Below are 18,667 nucleotides of genomic sequence, written 5' to 3'. Positions count from 1 at the left end.
ATGAAACAGTGTTAAATCCTTCCTTTCCCCATTAGTCTACTTCCCCCCTACTTCCTGCTTCTTTTCTTTTCCCCAATAGCCATGCTAATATAGCTGTATTTGGCTCTGAGCACTGAACAAAGCCACTTGCCCAGCACTGGTGGCATTGGAAGCAGCATTCCCACCAGTCTTTGATGTTCAACACATAGATACAGCGTTGTGCTAGACATTAGAAAAGGGAAGGAGGAAGAAACTAGTGCCTTTTGTCATTGGTGTCATAAAATCAAGGCTAAAGAGAAGAAAGAACAGCTAGTATCAATATGGAAGAGTGAGAGAATGGTGTGAAAAACCTGTTCCTCAATGACTCAGTCTCAATTCAAATTTGTTAATAACTTTTGGGATAGTAATTCGTCCTTTGCAGTGGAAAGAATATTAAAAATATGTCTGGAGTCCATGTCTGAATTGCATTCAGATTACATTCAGAGTTTTTGATGCTTAAGAAACCATGCTGAATCTTCGCCATTTTACAATATGCATTTCAATAGGGAAATACAATATACTCTAGTGTGTGTCCATCAGTATATGAAGAAAGATGCTTAGAATTAGTTTTCTAGCCAATCTATTTTAAATCGTTATTAAGATTGTCTCTTAAAATTAAACGTATAAAGAAACCTAATATAGAAAAGCCTTAACAAAGTTAACAAGCGTAGAACTGGGATTATTTTGACCCTCAAATTCAGAATCAACCCAGCAGGACTGTCTTCAATCTCATGACTGAATCATAAAAAAAATCCATATGCTTCAAATTCTTTGTCTAGGAGGTAGATTATAATATTTTTAAATGTGAGATCTGTATCACAAAAGAGCCTCAGTGATGTTAAGCCATAACTCATTTAAGCACTGTCATCCTTAATAAGCAAATAAATTGTTTATTCCAACCTCTTTGTGAAGCATGTTCTGTTTTTATAGCAATTAACGTCAGCTGTTCTTTAAAATTCAAAATACTTTGGTAAGGTTGGTCAATAAGAAAACCTTTCAATTTTGTATTAGTTTTTACATTTTAATCTTTCCCAAATAACCTTTTCTAGGCCTCAAAGCAGGGGTGAAATGCTCCCGGTTCAGTAGCGATGGTGGCGGGTGGTTCGGAGAACCGGTAGCAAAAATCCCTCCCCCCCCAGCATGCCCAGCTGAGCCGCGCGATCATCAGAGGTTTTTTTTTTTACTTTTAAAATCAGTTTTTCTTCAGCTGAAAAAATGCTTTTAAAGGTTAAAAAAAAAACCAACCTCTGATGATCACGCGGCTCAGCTGGGATCGTCTGAACCTTTTAAAAGCATTTTTTCTCAACCTCTTCAGCCAAAGAAGCTGTAAAAAAATGCTTTTAAAGGGTTCTGGCGATCAGGCAACTCAGCTGGGATCGTCAGAACCCTTTAAAAGCATTTTTTCTACAACCTCTTTGGTGAAAAGGTTGTAAAAAAATCCTTTTAAAAGGCTCCTCTGGTGATCCCAGCTGAGTTGCCTGATCATCAGAAGCTTTTAAAAACATTTTTAACAACCTCTTCGACTGAAAAGGTTGTAGAAAAAATGCTTTTAAAAGTTTTTTTTTTTTTAAAGTTGGCCATGCCCACTCAGTCACATTACCATACATTATTATTATTCATCAGAACAACCAAATATATTTTGGTACCAAACCATGCCAAAAACCAAACCAAAATGGTTTTATTAATATATGCCTTCCAAGCATATCAGGAATGTATGTATGTATGTTTGTATTTATTTGATTTGTATCCTACCTTTATTACTTTTAAGTAACTCAAGGTGGCAAACATTCATAATATTTATTCCTTTTTCTCCACAACAACAACCTATCAGATAAACTGGACCTAGAGACTGGCCCAAAGTTATCCAGTTGGTTTTCATGCCTACGGTGGGACTAGAACTCACAGTCTCCTGGTTTCTAGGCCACCGCCTTAACAAATACATCAAATAAATGTCTGAGCAAAATCCAACTTCAAGAAGAATTTTTAGGAACAATTTCATACTTTCCTTTTTCAGTAAGCCAGTCCTTATCACCCAAATCCAATGTTTTCAGCCATTTCTCCATATAAGATACATATAATCTGCCAAAAAGGACAAGGGTAATATAAGCAGAAGACTGCACACAATCTTTCCTCCACCTTGAAGTAACTGAAATAAATCAAAGCAAAAATAATCAAAGCAATTTTTTTTTGGGGGGGGGAGACATCTACACTGTAGCCAGTGTATCTGATAGCTTGGAATGACTGTGAACTATTTTATTCAGAAAATGTTCTGCAAATATAACACAGATATAAAGGTAGATTATTCTGGAAACTCAAAAGAAAAGCTTACTGGATTAAAATTCTGCTGAATGCATTGATAAAATTCACAATAACCCTATAAAGTAAGCTCTAAAGCAGGGGTGTCAAACTCGCATTGTCACAGCGTTGTCACATAACGTATTGCGACTGCCCCTCCCCTTTGCTAAACAGGACATGGCCAGGGCCAGGGCATGATACATCTGGTCCATGGGCCGTGAGTTTGACAGCCCTGCTCTATAATAACTGTTCCCAGCCTAAGACCTATCAGATATGTTGAACTACAGCTTCCATAGTCAACTCTGTCTTCAGCACACCTAGAAGACCCCAGCTTAGGATAGGTAATTAAAACTGTATTCAACTGGTACATCTTTAAGTTACAAGCTTAATCAACTTTGTTCTAGATGTCCTTTCAAAGGACTTATACCTATAAATTCAAGAGGAGGCATAAGGAAATAATCAATACTCATCATTCTATAGGCAATGCATTATAGAAAATAAAAATGTTACACTCTACAACAAAGAATTTATTTTTATCTTCCTTACAAAAATAATTAATTACAATAATATTTGGACACTAATGGACTTTAGTAATTACAAATTATTATGCCAACAAAGGAAATATAAATAAAAACTAGCTAGTTCCAGCCATTCATTAAATTTAATGTATGTTTTACAACAGTGGAATCTTTCTTCAGGCTCAATCAGAAACCTGAAAAAATGGTTACTTTAATGAATTATAAAGAGGCAACTCGTGTATTAGAATAGCTTTGTTAAATGATAATGTCAGATACATAATTCCAATGAATCAGTTGAACAGCAGTGAGTATATTTTAAAATGTGACATACTTACAACTTTTTGATTTTGATTTTTTTTTGGTAATACAACTGTTTTAACTCTCATACCAACTGATGGCAAAACCTATTTCTCTCATTAGAGCTGTAGATAGTGTGTGTGTGTGTGTGTGTTCAAGAGAGAGGGAGGGAGAATCCGCATGTGTGTTGTACACACATTTGGAAAGGAAGACATCCTGTATGCATGTTTGTTGAGAATCCATAATAAGCTATAAGTCTCTGCTAAATGGATGATTATTATTATTATTTTTATTATTTATTTGATTTTTATACTGCCCTTCTCCCGAAGGACTCAGGGCGGTGTACAGGCAAGATAAAACCAGCAATACAATAAACAGGTTAAAATACAATTTAAAAAACTTATTTAAATTAGTCTGGAGATTAAAATTTGCCATACTAAAAAAACCCGTTTAAAAATTAATCAATTTAACATTAAAATTCCAATTTAAGCCAGCCCCGCGCGGATAAAAAGATGTGTCTTCAGTTCGCGACGGAATGTCCGAAGGTCAGGTATTTGGCGTAAACCCGGGGGAAGCTCGTTCCAGAGTGTGGGAGCCCCCACAGAGAAGGCCCTTCCCCTGGGGGCCGCCAGCCGGCATTGTTTGGCGGACGGCACCCTGAGAAGTCCCTCTCTGTGAGAGCGTACGGGTCGGTGGGAGGCGTGTGGTAACAGCAGGCGGTCCCGTAAGTACCCAGGTCCTAAGCCATGGAGCGCTTTAAAGGTCGTAACCAACACCTTAAAGTGCACTCGGAAGGCCACAGGCAGCCAGTGCAGTCTGCGCAGGAGCGGTGTTACATGGGAGCTACGCGTAGCTCCCTCTATCACCCGCGCAGCTGCATTCTGGACTAACTGAAGCCTCCGAGTGCACTTCAAGGGGAGCCCCATGTAGAGAGCATTACAGTAATCCAAGCGAGAGGTAACGAGCGCATGAGTGACTGTGCATAAGGCATCCCGATCAAGGAAGGGGCACAACTGCCGAACCAGGCGAACCTGGTGGAAGGCCCTCCTGGAGACGGCCGTCAAATGGTCTTCAAACGACAGCCGATCATCCAGGAGGACACCTAAGTTGTGCACCCTATCCTTTGGGGCCAGTAACTCGCCTCCGACAGCCAGCTGCGGCTGCAGCTGACTGAATCGGGGTGCCGGCATCCACAGCCACTCCGTCTTGGAGGGATTAAGCTTGAGCCTGTTTCTCCCCATGAAGATGATACTCTCTGCAAATAAGGGATGTATAAAATGGTAGTGAATGATAGTGATGGAAATTCTGAAACTTCAAATTAAAGTTTTCAAATTTTGCAACTACCATATATTAGGCCATAAATCAATTACATTAATATGTATTTCACATACAGTAATGTGAAGAGTTGCCTAGAAATTTCTATCAGGCTGTTTTCTGTTCAGGTATAATGTAATGAAGTAATAGTTGTTTTTAATTAAAAACAGAGAAGATACGTCTGCAGTGTAAAGAAGGCAATCTATGCACAGGTGACAAAATACACAGCTACTAGCTCTGTATAGAAAAGAACTCTTACTAATTACTACCATGCCTTTTCATTCAAGTCTGCCAACTTGTTTTATAGCTTTGGATTTCTCTTTAAGCCCAAGGCTTAGTTATTTTAACTGAAAGCTTAGGTGAGATTTCAAACAGGCAGATCAAACATAAAACTAAACACAGAAGTATAAATCTTACCAAGAGTACAAATATATCTCAAAGTATTTGGCAATATCAAAAAGCCAATCCTGAGGGCAATTGTTCTGGAACTGTTGTACTGCTATCAGTCTCCTAACATGGAAATATCTGAATAATAGTATTGTTTATATGATTTGGTGCTTCTGATCAGGAGCTAGATGTACTTGAAAAAGCAATATTGACATAAAAGGAACAGATATAACCAATAAAAAATTCTGAATAGCCAAATGATTTACATGAATGATGTGTTTTTATGTTTGCCATGGCCTGATGAAGAAAAAGCTTATTTTTGAAGTGAGCCATAAAACATGAATTTGTTACTTTATTTTTAAAAGTAAATAATTCTGAACCATCCATATTTACTTTAAAAAGTTCATTTCCCCAAAACTTGTGTTAGAGCTGTAGAAAATGAAAATTGGTAAAATAAATAAATAAATCTAAAGCCTATAACTGTCAGAAATGGAGGTAGTCATTCTATTAGGTTAAGCTGAATTAATTACTGCTCTAGCAGTAATTCTAAAAACATCCAAGTTTGTGAAATCACAGGTAGAAAGTTCATCTTTTAAAATATCCCACTTTGACAGCTATAATGGTGATAAACAAAAAGTGAGGTACCAAAAGGTCTGAAACAAATAATGTATGATATACAGAAACCATTGGTATCATTTACACACATATACACCACCACCCCCACTATAACAACTTCATTAAGGAGAAAAGAACCAAATTTCAAGGAAATGTAACAGACTGTAAACCCAGAACACATTTCAATGTTGTGTTAGTGAAAGGATTTTCCCAGGATCACCCCAAAGTTCAAAAGACATCCAAATTTCTATTTCTATTCCTGGATAAAGTTCAATTGTATCGAACAATCTGCTGCTTTAAAATATTTTTTCTGGTACCTGCAAATGTTTTTCTATCCATTACAGAAGTCTCATTTGTCTTCTAGTAATTTTGTTGATACAAAATCTCCTTGGTGGCCACATTCTAGTTTACTGTTTATTTTATCTTTCTTTGATGAACCTGAAATTCCCAGGACGAAACAACAGTTCTCATGGTTGATTTCATCAAATTATCTTATAGGACAAGTTTTTTTTTTATTAAATTGTATTAAATTGTAACATGTTTAACTATTTTGATCTTATTTCCCTATATTCCACCTCATTCTAGATATTACATGCTTTCCCACCAATTTGGTATTCCCCAGATGCTACTGATCCAAATCTAATGAGAAGAGATACAAAAAGATAATCTTAGGCTAAGGACTTAATTGGAGATACTCTTTAGATGATAATACGCATTACTTCATTCACTTCAAAATGGGTAAGTTTAACCCTGCTTCATTTGGAAGTCCTCCTTCTCATTCAGCTAAATGGGACTTCAGATTTCTGCCCTAATGTTTAAATGAATTGGCATGTAATACTTGGTTTTCTTTGACCCTGTTGCTTCCTACTCTGCTATGAATAGAATTTCATAGCTATATGTATTAATTTCCCTTTTGGTTTTCAATGCACCTCCGTTAATAGTTTGTCAAGAAATAATTAACTATCCTAATTCTTATAATTTATGCTTGTGAGTGGTATTCTGTATGCAAATGTTCAGAATTGAGATTGGTATTCTTCGTTTTGTCGTTATTAATTTTAGCCATCTCGTTTCTTTATAAATCTTTTGAGTCTCCAAATTATTGTCTGGCCAATCACCCAAATCAAAAGACACTGGGCAGTGTAAAACAAAGTAGTCATATAAAAAGCAAAACATTAAAACTAATCATCTCACCCCCCAAGTGCCCATATAAAATTAATTTGAGCTAGAAGTAGATTAGAATAGTTTACAAAAGAAGATACTGTATGAACCTTCAAGGTAAGCAAGTTACAAATCATGGAGGCCACTACAGAAAATTACTGGTAATTAAATGTTTTAAAAAATTGATGATTAAAATAAAATTAAAACAGCTGGATGTATGCAACTGAATTTTTAATTCTCAATTGTTTGATTGAACAGAAAGGGTTTTACCTGTTTCTGAAATAATAAACAGATGACATAGGGGTCATCTGGATCAGGAGGATAGGAAGTAGCATGTTCCAGAAATACAAGGGCACCACTGAAAGTTTTCAGGCTATGCCTTAAAATCTAAATAGCACCAAATAAGTTCTTCCCATGCTGCTCAAACAGAGCACATAGATTCTATCTGAAAATGATGGTCCGTTAAATAATCTGAACTCAAACTAAATAGCCTTTTGTAGGTCACAATAAGCACTTTGAATTGAAGCAAACGGGTAACCACTGGATAACCAGCCATAGGAGTACTGCTAAAGTGACTTTCATTAACCACATGTACCTGCTAAAGGTAATCTTCAAAGACAGCCCCAAATAGAGCAATTGAAATATTCAAGTCTCAAGGCAAAGTCATGTATAACTGTTTCTAGCACCTCCTGATTCAAAAAGCCCTACTCTCTACCTGTTGATTCAGTAAGTGCTCTGAATTCAAGTCAATCTCATGTCATGGACTTGATATTTCAGAGGGAACATGATTATATCTAGAAAAAGCATAAGGATCAACCATGGTACTTTGTCTTGCTGGGAATCAGCTGCAACTTGTTTGTCCTATCCAATCCCATTACTGCTTCCACGTCCCAGGTGAGGGCATTATCTTCTACTGAATAGAAGCAAAGAACTGGATATTGATGATACCTCAACCTTGAAAGGATGCCTGATGTCACTCAGTAATTTCATTTACATGCTTAACAGCATGAGGGAAAGAGGTGAGCCCTATGCCCTCCCCACCCCCCAACATAGAGCTTGTTCCTTTCCAATCACTGCCAATGGAACTGCCTATTTATAGCCTGACACGAAATTTCAACAGAGGGGAGCGAGTACCAGTGCTGGTGAATCCTCTCCATGAAGAAAAGAGAGCTTCAGAAAGCAACTGTTGTTAGATGGCTCTAGCCTCCAAGGCTGAGGCAGTGCACTGTGGCCAATTCAGATCACTAGGGAAGGTCTCAACTGGCACACGGCCTGTCATTCTTATATAGCATTAAGTGTTACAGCCTAGTGGTAGCAACATTTATAGCATTGGTAGCTATCACAGCCTAGTGGCTGTGGTACAGTGGTAGCTATCACAGCCTAGTGGTAGCAACTAGGGAGAAGACTTCTATTACTGGCTCTTTGCTACTGCTCCAAGTGAAGATGTCAATATGTTGTTAAATTGCATTCCAAAAATCAGGAATGTACTCATTACTTGAGAACTTTGCTTAAATCATGCATGGATCACTGAGAAGAAGATAACATTGCACTTCTGGACAGAGGTGTATCTACCAGATTTTAAATTACGGTTCAATGAAATCTGTTAATTCTCAGCATTTGAATTAGCAGGGTCACCTCAGGTTAGTCACTCTCAGTTCTAGGAAGGAGGAACTGGCAAACATCTTCTGAAAAAACTTGCCAAGAAAACTGCAGGGATTAGTACAGGCAATTGCCTTTAGTTAAAAAGCTAATTCAAAGGCACACAAAAAAGGACTAATGTAGATCATCACCACCATCTTCCTTGACATTGGAATTGGTGAGCAAATCTTAGAAATAGGATTACATCTATCACCTTCACTCAGTCAGTTCAGAGTTATGCCTCCTTCTAACCAATTCATAATGGATAAACGTCTTATTATAAGCAGATTTGGCATTCACTAAAGGCAAGAAGTAGGGAGACCAGGGGAGAGGCAGATAGATTAGAAGAAGGGACAAACAACACACTGTCAACAACCCCTTTCTTGAAAAGCGAGATAATTTCTGTCATATCTCTTTCTGTCCGTCACTTCAAAAATGCACCTAACTACCCTCATAACCACTTAGTGTCATCCTGGATTCTCAGCTACATTCAAATTTGAGGTCTACCTATATGAACGGAGTTATCAAATATTCGATTATGTGATGATTATCTTTTTTTTGGTTACAAAATCCAAATGCTGCAAATGTTGCATTCTGAATCTTTTGCTAAATTTAACCTTCCACAAATAAATAGTTGTTCCTTTATTAAGGCAGATTATATCTTCTCTAAGATTTCTGTTAAAACAAGAGTTTTCAGAGTGTGGGTAGGTGTGTATTTGTGGGTGTCTTGCCTTCTGAGCCATTATTTTCTCCAGACACCCTCCAATCAGTCTGCTTCTGTTAATCTTGGGAGGGTTTATTTGTGCTAAATCAGTTATATCCCTTGAAATGACAAAGCTACAGATATACCATGTTCAAAGAAATCTTGGGAACCATGATCGTCCTGAAAGCATTCCAGGGTGGTAAATTACCGTAATCAGATTCATAAAGCTGAGGACAATATATTTTTTTAACAAATCTTGTTAGAAAATTATAATTTGATTACTAAAACTAAAGCTAATAACTTTCCTTTAGGAAACACAAAGCATATTGTTGCATATTTGATTATTTGTCAGAACAACTTACTCTGATTTATTTTTGCCAAATATAAATGATACTCTTTTAAGATTAGGAATTGTTCATGCCAGTGTGACAGAAACATACGATGTATCAGGTTTTCTACAGAAAACCCCAACAATAATGCCAAAGGAAAATGGCTCTTTGGAAAAAGGATTTAGGCAAAACAAACAACTTCTGATTTGAAAATTTACCTAGAAGATGAAGAAATGGCAACCACAGGCCAATATTTATTTTATTAAGCTCAAAAACAGCAGGTAGTAGATTGACCCTCTATTACTCAGCAGGATACTTTGACTTAAATCACAATTCAGTACCTCTGCAATCCTCTACAGTTAAATTGCTTAAATCCCAGTAAATCCCAGTGTTTAAACAGCCTATGTGCAGGATTGCTGCCCAAGAGAAAAGACAAAATTAAATACATGTTTTATACTGCTTACTTGTATTTTAGGTATTTCTTAAATAGAACAGCTTCTCAGGTGATTGATAGAACAATTAAATCATATTGAACTATAGATAAATATAGCTTCCAACCAAATACAAGAGATATCCTTAAACAATATTTTTGCATACATAAAACAACATTAAACACATTTGTTTACTTCAAAACAAAATGCTCAGTAACTGGTGATAGTTTACTGGGCGACCAGCATTTCTTTTGAGATGAGAAGTAAATTGACTCAAATGCTATGAATGGATAATTTTTTTCAATTAGAGACTTAGGTTCAAATCATAACCAGACAAGTTTTTACAAGTTGATCATAGAATATTCCCATTCATTTCAATCTAATCTAGTGAACTCAAAGTAGAGAAGATAAAACAGAATGATTTCACACCTAATGTCAATCCTTTTGGAAGAAGAATGGAATGCAGACATAAATTTAATAAATAAGTGAATAAATATATTATTTAACTAGTGATAAATATAACAATTTCCATAATTGTATGCTAGCAAAGTAATAGGACATGGCCAAAATTAATCATTGAGATTATATTAACTAGATGATGTTATACTATGTTCCCATACTCCAGATTGGTTGGCAGAAAATGTGTAATACAATGAAAATGGATTGAAGAAGGTTTCACTGAAGCAGGACTGAGGTCACAATGACTATGATAATATGGCAGGTAAAGACCCCAAGTAAGAAGCTTCTAAGAAAAACTATAGTGCATAATCTTTTTGGGCAACATCACATTCTCAAAAGGCAAGTATTTGTCATAGAATTCTTTCATAGAAAACAAATCTATGTTCAAATCAATGTTTTTTGGCACAACACTACATATTTAATACAGACTATTACATATTCAGTAAGAAGAGATACTATTGGGGTTCTAAAGATCTAAAAATGCTTCTATTTACATAGTGAGCTTAACTTAATACTTTAAAAATGAGGGTATGCTGCTTGCAATAAACTGGCCATGAAAAAATTTGCTTTAAAGCCCACTCTGCACAAGTGTGCTATGTTTATTGTGTCAGTAAATGAAAACAGCCTGAAGCTGCATGGATTGACTGGTTCCCTACTCCCATTAAAGGGATAAAAAATGTAGTTATGCTTTTTCATATTTTCTGAGTATAGGTGCTCAGCAGAAGTCATAATGATGTCAATCATACAGTGACATCATTTGTCTGCCCTCAGTAATTCCTAGATCAATTTCTCCCAAAGAAATCTTTTTTAAGGGGCAGGGTGGGCATTCAACAAAACACAATTTAAACAATCCTTCACATAGTTCTAACATTGCAAGCCATTTCTTCAGAACCCCTTTGCTCAAACAAGTTCTTTCTGGCTAAAGGAAAACTTATAAACCAGCCATCTCCAAAACTGCAACCATAAAATCAGATTTTCAGTTCAACCAGCAAGATCAGTGTGCAGAAGCAAGGCTGTTAGCACTTACTGAATCAGGAACAAAGGGTAAATCAGACATGCATCACAGTACTCATCTTGTGATAGGTTCTATTTGTACCATATTAATTTCAGCTGAATTCATTCTCCAGTTTGTGGTTAGAAATGTTCCTAAAATAGTATATCTAAATAATTTAAAATCAGTGTAAAAAGCCATATTGAAAATCTAAAATGACTCCAAACAAAAACAAAAATAGTGTTATAAAATACATGTATAAGCCTTAAAACAGTAGCATTTAAATGAACAGTTAGAAGCAAACTAAATTGGTGATAATAGTAGCTTTAAAAAATGAAAGGCAAAATCAAATACAAAACATGAATATGCTAGAATTAAAAGGAACACAAAAGTTTTTGCTTTAAGTCAAAAAGGTTACAGGCACTAGACATGCCACCCTGGGGAGAGTAATTGAAAGCTCAAGATCTTCAACAGAAAACATCCAGAGCAGAATTTTCCAGGATGGTCTGTATCCAAGAGTTTGGATACAGACAGTGAAGGGCAAAGACACATTCCAGTTTTCCATTGTTGGAACTGGTCCACCCTGCATACAACTATAATTACAGCACTTGAATGTAAGCATACAAAAACATTTTTTTTAAAAAATTCTCATTTTAAAGTTTTAAACAATGAGAATGAAATGTACATGTAATTAAAAGTTAACTCTTTACTGACCGAATACAGAACACCTAGCACTTTACAGAGCTGCAATTTCCTTAGGTATTCTTAGAATGAATTCCTGTTAATTTCAGCATTTAAAACCTGAGCTAGATTTTTTTTCAATTTCACCTTATTAAAAATGTTTTCTGTTAAGCAGGGCATAGAACATACACACATATAAATGTGGTGTCAAAGAAGTTATTTTATTCTAAGTCTGAAACTCAGAACTATAATCTTAATAATATTTGAAATGAAAGAAATTTTAATGATGGCCCCATGCTTCAAATTAAATGTCATTTTAACATAGATCATTATCAAAAATATCAGTACTGTACTACAGGTATTTTCACATTTTTGCTATTTATTTTTGCTTTCTTTTATAACAGTTTAAAATAGACAATTACTACAGATCCCAAAGCATCTATGTACTATGTACTCATAAGTAGTGTTTTGGGAACAAAACACTTTTAAGCAAATAAGGAATATGGTTTCTAAATATGTTGAAGGCCTGATTCAGCCCTATTAAAGGAAATAATAGTTTATATTAAATATTAATTTAAGAGTAGATGCATTAATTCTGTTTCTTTACTCTTGAACAGCAAGAAGTTACTTATGGCATCCCATTGTTTATCTCAGTACCCAAAACTATCAGAAGGTGGAAAAGATTTGTGTATTACTTCCCAATGCTTGCATTTTTTGTCATGTTAATTTACGATGTCATTATTTCCTCCAGAAATCAATAAAGGTATCTAAAAATCATTCACTGCGTTAATTTACCTTAATTTACTTTACTTTCATAACTTTCTTAAAAAATTTAAATCTTATATCTAATATTTGCATATTTTCTAAAATATTTCTTCTATTTAATGCTACATTTTAAGAGTGTTTTATTTTTAAATATTTATGTCTTAGTTTTTCATTGAGTATCTAACCTGGGTCTTAAGAGTTCAATCGCAGCTTTTACAAAATCATGGCATAAATCTTACACACACACACACTTTTGTGTATATGTACTTTTTCATTTCTTAGGGTATTTGATCTGTTCTTTATTTTTTATGTATGTGTGATAATTCAGCACAATGGCCTATTGGTATTAACAATCAAAGTGATAAAGCTGAGTAATATTACCATTAAGATAAGATCAGAATATCAGAGTTAGTCAGAATAACATTGTTTTTCATATGATAGCAATTCCTTTGTTTTAACATTCTAAATATGTCCAACATTATTCTATATCCAAATCTGAGTATGTTTATAGACATAAAAAGTAATACAATGCAAACCTATGTGTGTTTTCTTGAAAACAAGCTTCACTGAATTTAATGGGGCTACTGTCCAGAAAACTGGATTGTAGGTTCCACTCAAGATGAAGTAAGACGACAGCAAAGGAAGGCCAGTATCACTATTTTTGACACTTGTAAACATTCAGAAGTCACATCCTTCAAATGATATGGACCAATGAACCTGGAAGGTATTTCCACTGAACCAAACAATCTGGTATCTCGGTAATCCACCTCAAGGAAAGACCCATCGTGTCACAGGTGGTGCACAGAATTCAAGCTAAGGAAAACACCACAATCTTCCACCATATGTGAAAGCTATTTTATCCCAGAGATAATCTATTAAGACTGAGCCCCCAAGATACTTAATAGTTCATAATGCAGTTGGGTATTTTTAAAAAGCCCTCAAGAAAGGAACATGAGAAATTCTTCAGATATCACTTACTGAATGCCATACAAACTTTGTATAAGTTCTTCTATGCAAAGCAACAAAATACACTTCAAAACACTACAAATCTGATTTATACATTCGGTCAGAAACTATTGCTTTGTATAGAAAAATGTAAAAGTTTGATATATGTAAACTTTTAGTTTGTTTACTTAATATGAAACATAATTTATACGTGTGTGTGTGTTCTTTTTATGTTGTACATTTTTCCTAAATTATCCATTTAAAATTTTGTATGAGACACTTTCCACTCTGATATATTCACAGCTTTACTCACTTAAAGGAAAATGCTGCTGATGTCATAGACATGATAGTCAATTTTTTCAATAAAGCAGGGATTATTTCATTATCTCTAGTATTAGTATAACCATAATCTGATTGTAAAATATAAACTCAGATCATAGCATTTAAAATCTACTCCATTTCTGAATTGCTTTTTAAAATTTTAAATCACAAAATGTTAAACTGAAAAAAAGGTGAGAGACCATAATTAATTGCATGTTCTAGTAACTAAACATAATATTTACATTTAATGTAGCATCACAGCATATGTTATTTTTGTGGACACAGATAACAAACACTAATTCGAAGTAGAAAAGACCCAGAGAACCCAGGGAGCTCATAATGGGTTTTAAAACTAATGGTACTAAGGCATGGCTGCTTGCCTATCTTCCCATATTGTATTTTAAGAGATGTCTACTGAATTATCCAGCACATTTCACTTTCCCCTGTCACCAATCTTACTTGCTGTATTGCCCACAGCTCCTCTAAGATTAGTTGGATGGACAAGGCATTTTTAATCCATCTAACAGTATAGAGCCTGAAGAACAAACACTACAATATGTTATCTAGGGGTGTCCCCCCTTCTACTCTCTTTGCTCTCAATAGACTCTTCTTATACATCTTCTCCAATAGTTCATTCTCCTGTCCCCCAAATTAATAAGCCCTATAATTAGGAGGAGGAGGACTAACTTGCTTTCTTCAAATACCCAAACAGCATCTCCTCCAGAAAAAGGGAGGGGGAAATGCATTGATAATTATTTTGGTTGTTCTTCAGAAGCTTCTTTCTAAAAGCATTGCATTAAGATCAGTAGCCTATTGTCAAAAATAGTAGATTCTGTCCAATCCTGGAAACTTTCAATAAGCAAACTCACCAAATAACAAATTACAATTTTCAAAGGCAATGAAATAATTGCTCCCTGATGTTCCTTTTTTGCGACCTAAGTAATATATCTGTGATTGTTGCCAGAATATATTTTCAGCTGTTTTCTATTTTCCTACAATACCTATGGGAGGTACATTTACCCCGCCCTTAAACTCTACTCAGCAAGTCCCTCTCAGGCACTCCCTTAGCTGCTTAGAGCTGAAGTCAACTTTTGAACTTCGCGTTTCATATATACTTAGTTAATGCCCTGTGAAATACTAGGTTTCTGCTGAATTCCACCGCCTCCCCCTTTCTTTTACCTGCTGGCCAGACTTTGTCTGCAGTGCTGCCTGAAAGGCATCAGGTGGTAGTTCATGGCGTCCAGAAGTAGCTTCTGGCAGACCGGGTCCGTACGCATGAAATCCACCGACTGGACCCGCTCGACAAGCTCCGGAGCCGGGATAAGGGCAAAGCGTAGTCGCTTCATGAGGTCCGGGGCGTACTGCATGCGGGTCTCCCGATCATGCTCCAGCCACAGGACGGACATCTGGAAGAGCGCCAGCTCCGATTCTACCGGGGGAGGCAAAGAGTCTAGCAGGGCGCGCATCTCCTCGAAGTTGAGCAGCAGCACGTCCTCCACAAGGTACTTGTTGGCCAGTTTCTTGGTCTCTTCGAGGCCGTGTAAGGCTGCGATCTTGCACACTTGCTTGTAGTTCTGCACGGAAATCTGGTCGTTGAGGAACTGAACGCACAGCTTGGTGACCTGCGGGATGTGCAGGATCTTGCTGACCGACAAGACCTCCTCCACCGTATCCAGGGAGAGGGTCACGTTGGCGGTGTACAGGTACTCGAGCACCAGTCGCAGTCCGATCGACGAGCAGCCTTGCAACACCAGGTTGTTGATGGCCCTAGGGCTGGCCAACAGCTTGTCCTCCGGAGAGGAGGAGGGCGTGCCGGGCTCCTCCTGCTGCTGCTGATCCTTCGGAAGCAGGCCGTCCTGAGCTCCTGGTCCAACGCCCAAGGGGTGATTAAGCCCGCTCCCCCCTCCGCCGCCGCCGCCTCCCCCGCCTCCTCCACCGGCGGTGCTGGAGAAGAGCGATCGAAAGTACTGGGAGCAGGAGGCCAGCACGGCCTTGTGGCAATGGAACTGTTGGCCTTGGGCCGTCAGGGTCACGTCGCAAAAGAGCTGCTTCCTCCACAGCAGGTTGAGGCCGTGAAGCAGATTGTCGCTATGGCTGGGGTCGAAGGTAGACGTCCTGTCCCCGGACCGTGACATGGCGAGCAGCCTCAGCGCACCTGACTGGAAACCCACCTCCGACCTGGGCAAAGAGGGGCAAGGCGGGGGTGGGGGAATAAGGAAAAATGAGTGGTTGGGAGGGGGCACACAGAGTAATAAACATGGAGCTTTACAGGCCTGGCTTGCCCACCCGACTTGCAAGAGCCGAGAGGCTTCCTATCCAGCCGTCCCCTTCCCCCCATCGCGGCAGCCTTCGGGCTGCATGACATTTTCTGCACCCCCCGCCAAGGGGCTTCGTCCTTCATCGGCAGGCGAGACGGGTTCCCTCCCCAAAGTGGGTGGGGGTTGCGGGCAACTACTTTCTTTCCGGCTACAAACCGAGACGCGCGCGCCACTTGCGAGCAGCCTGCTGTCTAATTTGCAACGGGGCATTTCCCATGCCGGGGGTGGGGGGATGGGGAGCGGAAAGTGGGGGGAGGGGAGAGAGAGAGAAGAGTTTGGGGTTGTTGTTCCGTAAGCTGGCAAAGCTCGCAGAACGGCTACCCGATGACCCAACGGGAAGGAAAGGAAAGGAACAAGAAGCCACCCCGTCCTTCCAAAGTCCAGAGCCAGGCCATCACTTGAGCCAAGCTGACTGCGCTGCCCCCTTCGGATGCCCCTCCCCTTTCCCCCCAAACTGCGCCTTTCCCGTCTTTGCAAGCCACTGTTTCTGCAGAGCAAGAGACGCTTCGCCTTGAAGCAATACGTGAAAAGAGGGAGGGGAAGGCTCTCGGTGCCGAGCGAGGGGGAGCGCAGCCGCGTGCACCGAACTCTTGGCCAAACCTTCTCGCGCCTGCTGCATTTTAACACCGGGCATAGGGGCGAGTGGCTGGCCAGTCGCCTCTGCGCCAGCTGCTCATTTTGCCCTGGCTGGGGTTTCTTCGGGGTGAGAAGCGGCGGCGCTTTAACTCGGGCAACTCTGGGAACTTCGGGGGCGGGGAGGGGGGGGAGCGAGCTCGGAGGGCCTGGGAGCTACTGGGAAAAAGGAGGAGGAAAATATAGGCGGGAAAAGTGCCCCTGCGCCGCGAGAAAGCGGAAGCCAAGAGCGCCCCTGCCAAAGTCGCTGGACTCTGAGGGCGGAGGCGGCGGGGAATGAAAAAGACGAGCCTTAAAAAGACCTGCTGCCAGTTGCACCTGCTAGTGGTGAAGAGGAAAGGGACCCGCGTGGTTTTAGCCCGCCTCGGGGAGAGCAGAGCCCGCCACAGCACGGCAAGTGCCGCCGCCGCCTCCGCCTCTCCTCTGCAGGATTCCAGCGAGGACTGCTACTTCCATTGTACCGTCCCCCTTTTTTTCGGCAATGCTTGCACTCCGCGCTTTCTCCTGCGACCGGGGTAGTCCCCTTCGCCGGCCACTTTCCTTCCCTCCCAACAGTCAGGTTTTAAGAAACCTCCAAGAGCCTCTCCCTTTAAGTGGATCTGGTCATTCCTCTCCTCCATCCACATATACACACCTCCCATTCTCCCTCCCCTTTTTTCCCCTCCTCTGGCCATTTCTTACAATTCGAGTTTATTCTCCAAAGACGTGTGTGCAATACAAGTGCCCCCTCCGTACTTCTCGTCCACAGAAATCGCGCGCATACACACACACAGGCATACACCGTCTTCACGACAATAAACAAGCCACAAGAAAATACAGCCAAGACGGTTAGACCGAAGGCCAGAAACTTACCTGCTTCACAACCAGCTGCCAAAGTAAAGGTTCACTTAAGCTCCCCCCCAAAAAATCAATTGTCCTTCCTTTTTAAAGGTTTGATCGCTCCTTCAAAACAAAAACAAAAAAACCTTCTTGTTCCCAATTCCAAGCAGTCACTCTTTACAATTTATTTTGTCGTACATCATTTGATCACCATGAATTAGCAACAGCAAGAAAATGTACGAGAGGGAGAAGGAGAGAGAAAGAGAGAGCGCGCAGAGCTTTCTGCAAGAGAAGAAGAAGAAAAAATGTACGTGTGACAAATTATGCTACCAAGAAACAACACATCATTATCCTTGGGCCTGGGGCTCAGTGAGTCGTAACGAGAGTAATAGGAAATCCACGGTTGGGGAGAGAAACGGTCGTGCATGGCCAGTGGAGAGAGACCATACAGGGGGATGGATGCTGGAGAGACTCGCAAAATTATGGCTCAAGGCTATTGTAAAAATTGTCGAGCGTAAATGACTGCGATTTCAAACATCTTTGGAAGAAAGAAGGGGAGAAAGCGACCCCCCCTCCCTTCCTCTGCCTCTCTCTCTCTCTCTCCTCTCTCTCGTCTCTCTCTCTCTATAAAGAACCGTCAAGTTTTAGTGCGCATTGCTAATTAGTCAATTTCTCTCTGCCTTCACAGGCTGGCGACTTTGCTGCTGAGCTGAAACTGCTAATTTCTGTGACCAGCTTTTTTTCTTAGCTGTGATCTGGATGAATGAGTAGCTGTCTCACAGAGATGACAAAAATAAACTCTAATCCCCCCAAAAAATTTCCACTACATCTTTCTCATGCATAGATTTATGATCTTCAGGCACCAAGTGCAATATGCAAACTTTGGTGCCTGTACAGTATGCTCCTAGATTCATACTAGCCATTATTTTCTTTTCTGCCCCCTCCCTTGTGATGGAAACTCTGATCTAGGTATAAGAGATATTGCCACCCTCTTAACTCTATGTTATTAGCTTGACAGGGTACATCCTCGTT

At 39.2% G+C, this 18,667-nt stretch overlaps 1 protein-coding gene and 1 long non-coding RNA gene across 4 annotated transcripts in view; one reads left to right on the top strand and one right to left on the bottom strand.

The window, feature by feature from the left end:
• LOC131196408 (uncharacterized) overlaps positions 1–12,602 on the top strand; it is a 148,018-nt gene extending 135,416 nt beyond the window's left edge. For 2 of the 3 annotated variants that reach the window (XR_009154714.1, XR_009154715.1), the window contains exons 2-3: positions 6,030–6,182; positions 10,329–10,495. This is a non-coding gene — a long non-coding RNA (uncharacterized LOC131196408). Of the gene's footprint in view, positions 1–6,029; positions 6,183–10,328; positions 10,496–12,451 lie in introns of those variants that run through there. The other variant, XR_009154716.1, reaches the window with a different exon arrangement.
• The window catches only part of KLHL14 (kelch like family member 14), an 86,262-nt gene extending 68,989 nt beyond the window's left edge, over positions 1–17,273 (bottom strand). Inside the window, exons 1-2 of the mRNA XM_058179188.1 lie at positions 17,135–17,273; positions 15,045–16,043 (exon numbers count right to left, since the gene is read on the bottom strand). Coding sequence (XP_058035171.1) covers positions 15,045–16,000 — 956 coding nt within the window. The 5' untranslated portion in view covers positions 16,001–16,043; positions 17,135–17,273. The remainder of the gene's footprint in view (positions 1–15,044; positions 16,044–17,134) is intronic.
• Positions 17,274–18,667: the final 1,394 nt, after the last annotated feature.

Source organism: Ahaetulla prasina, chromosome 3, assembly GCF_028640845.1.
Source record: "Ahaetulla prasina isolate Xishuangbanna chromosome 3, ASM2864084v1, whole genome shotgun sequence".
Taxonomy (NCBI): domain Eukaryota; kingdom Metazoa; phylum Chordata; class Lepidosauria; order Squamata; family Colubridae; genus Ahaetulla; species Ahaetulla prasina.
This window is presented reverse-complemented; position numbering and strand designations above follow the sequence as displayed.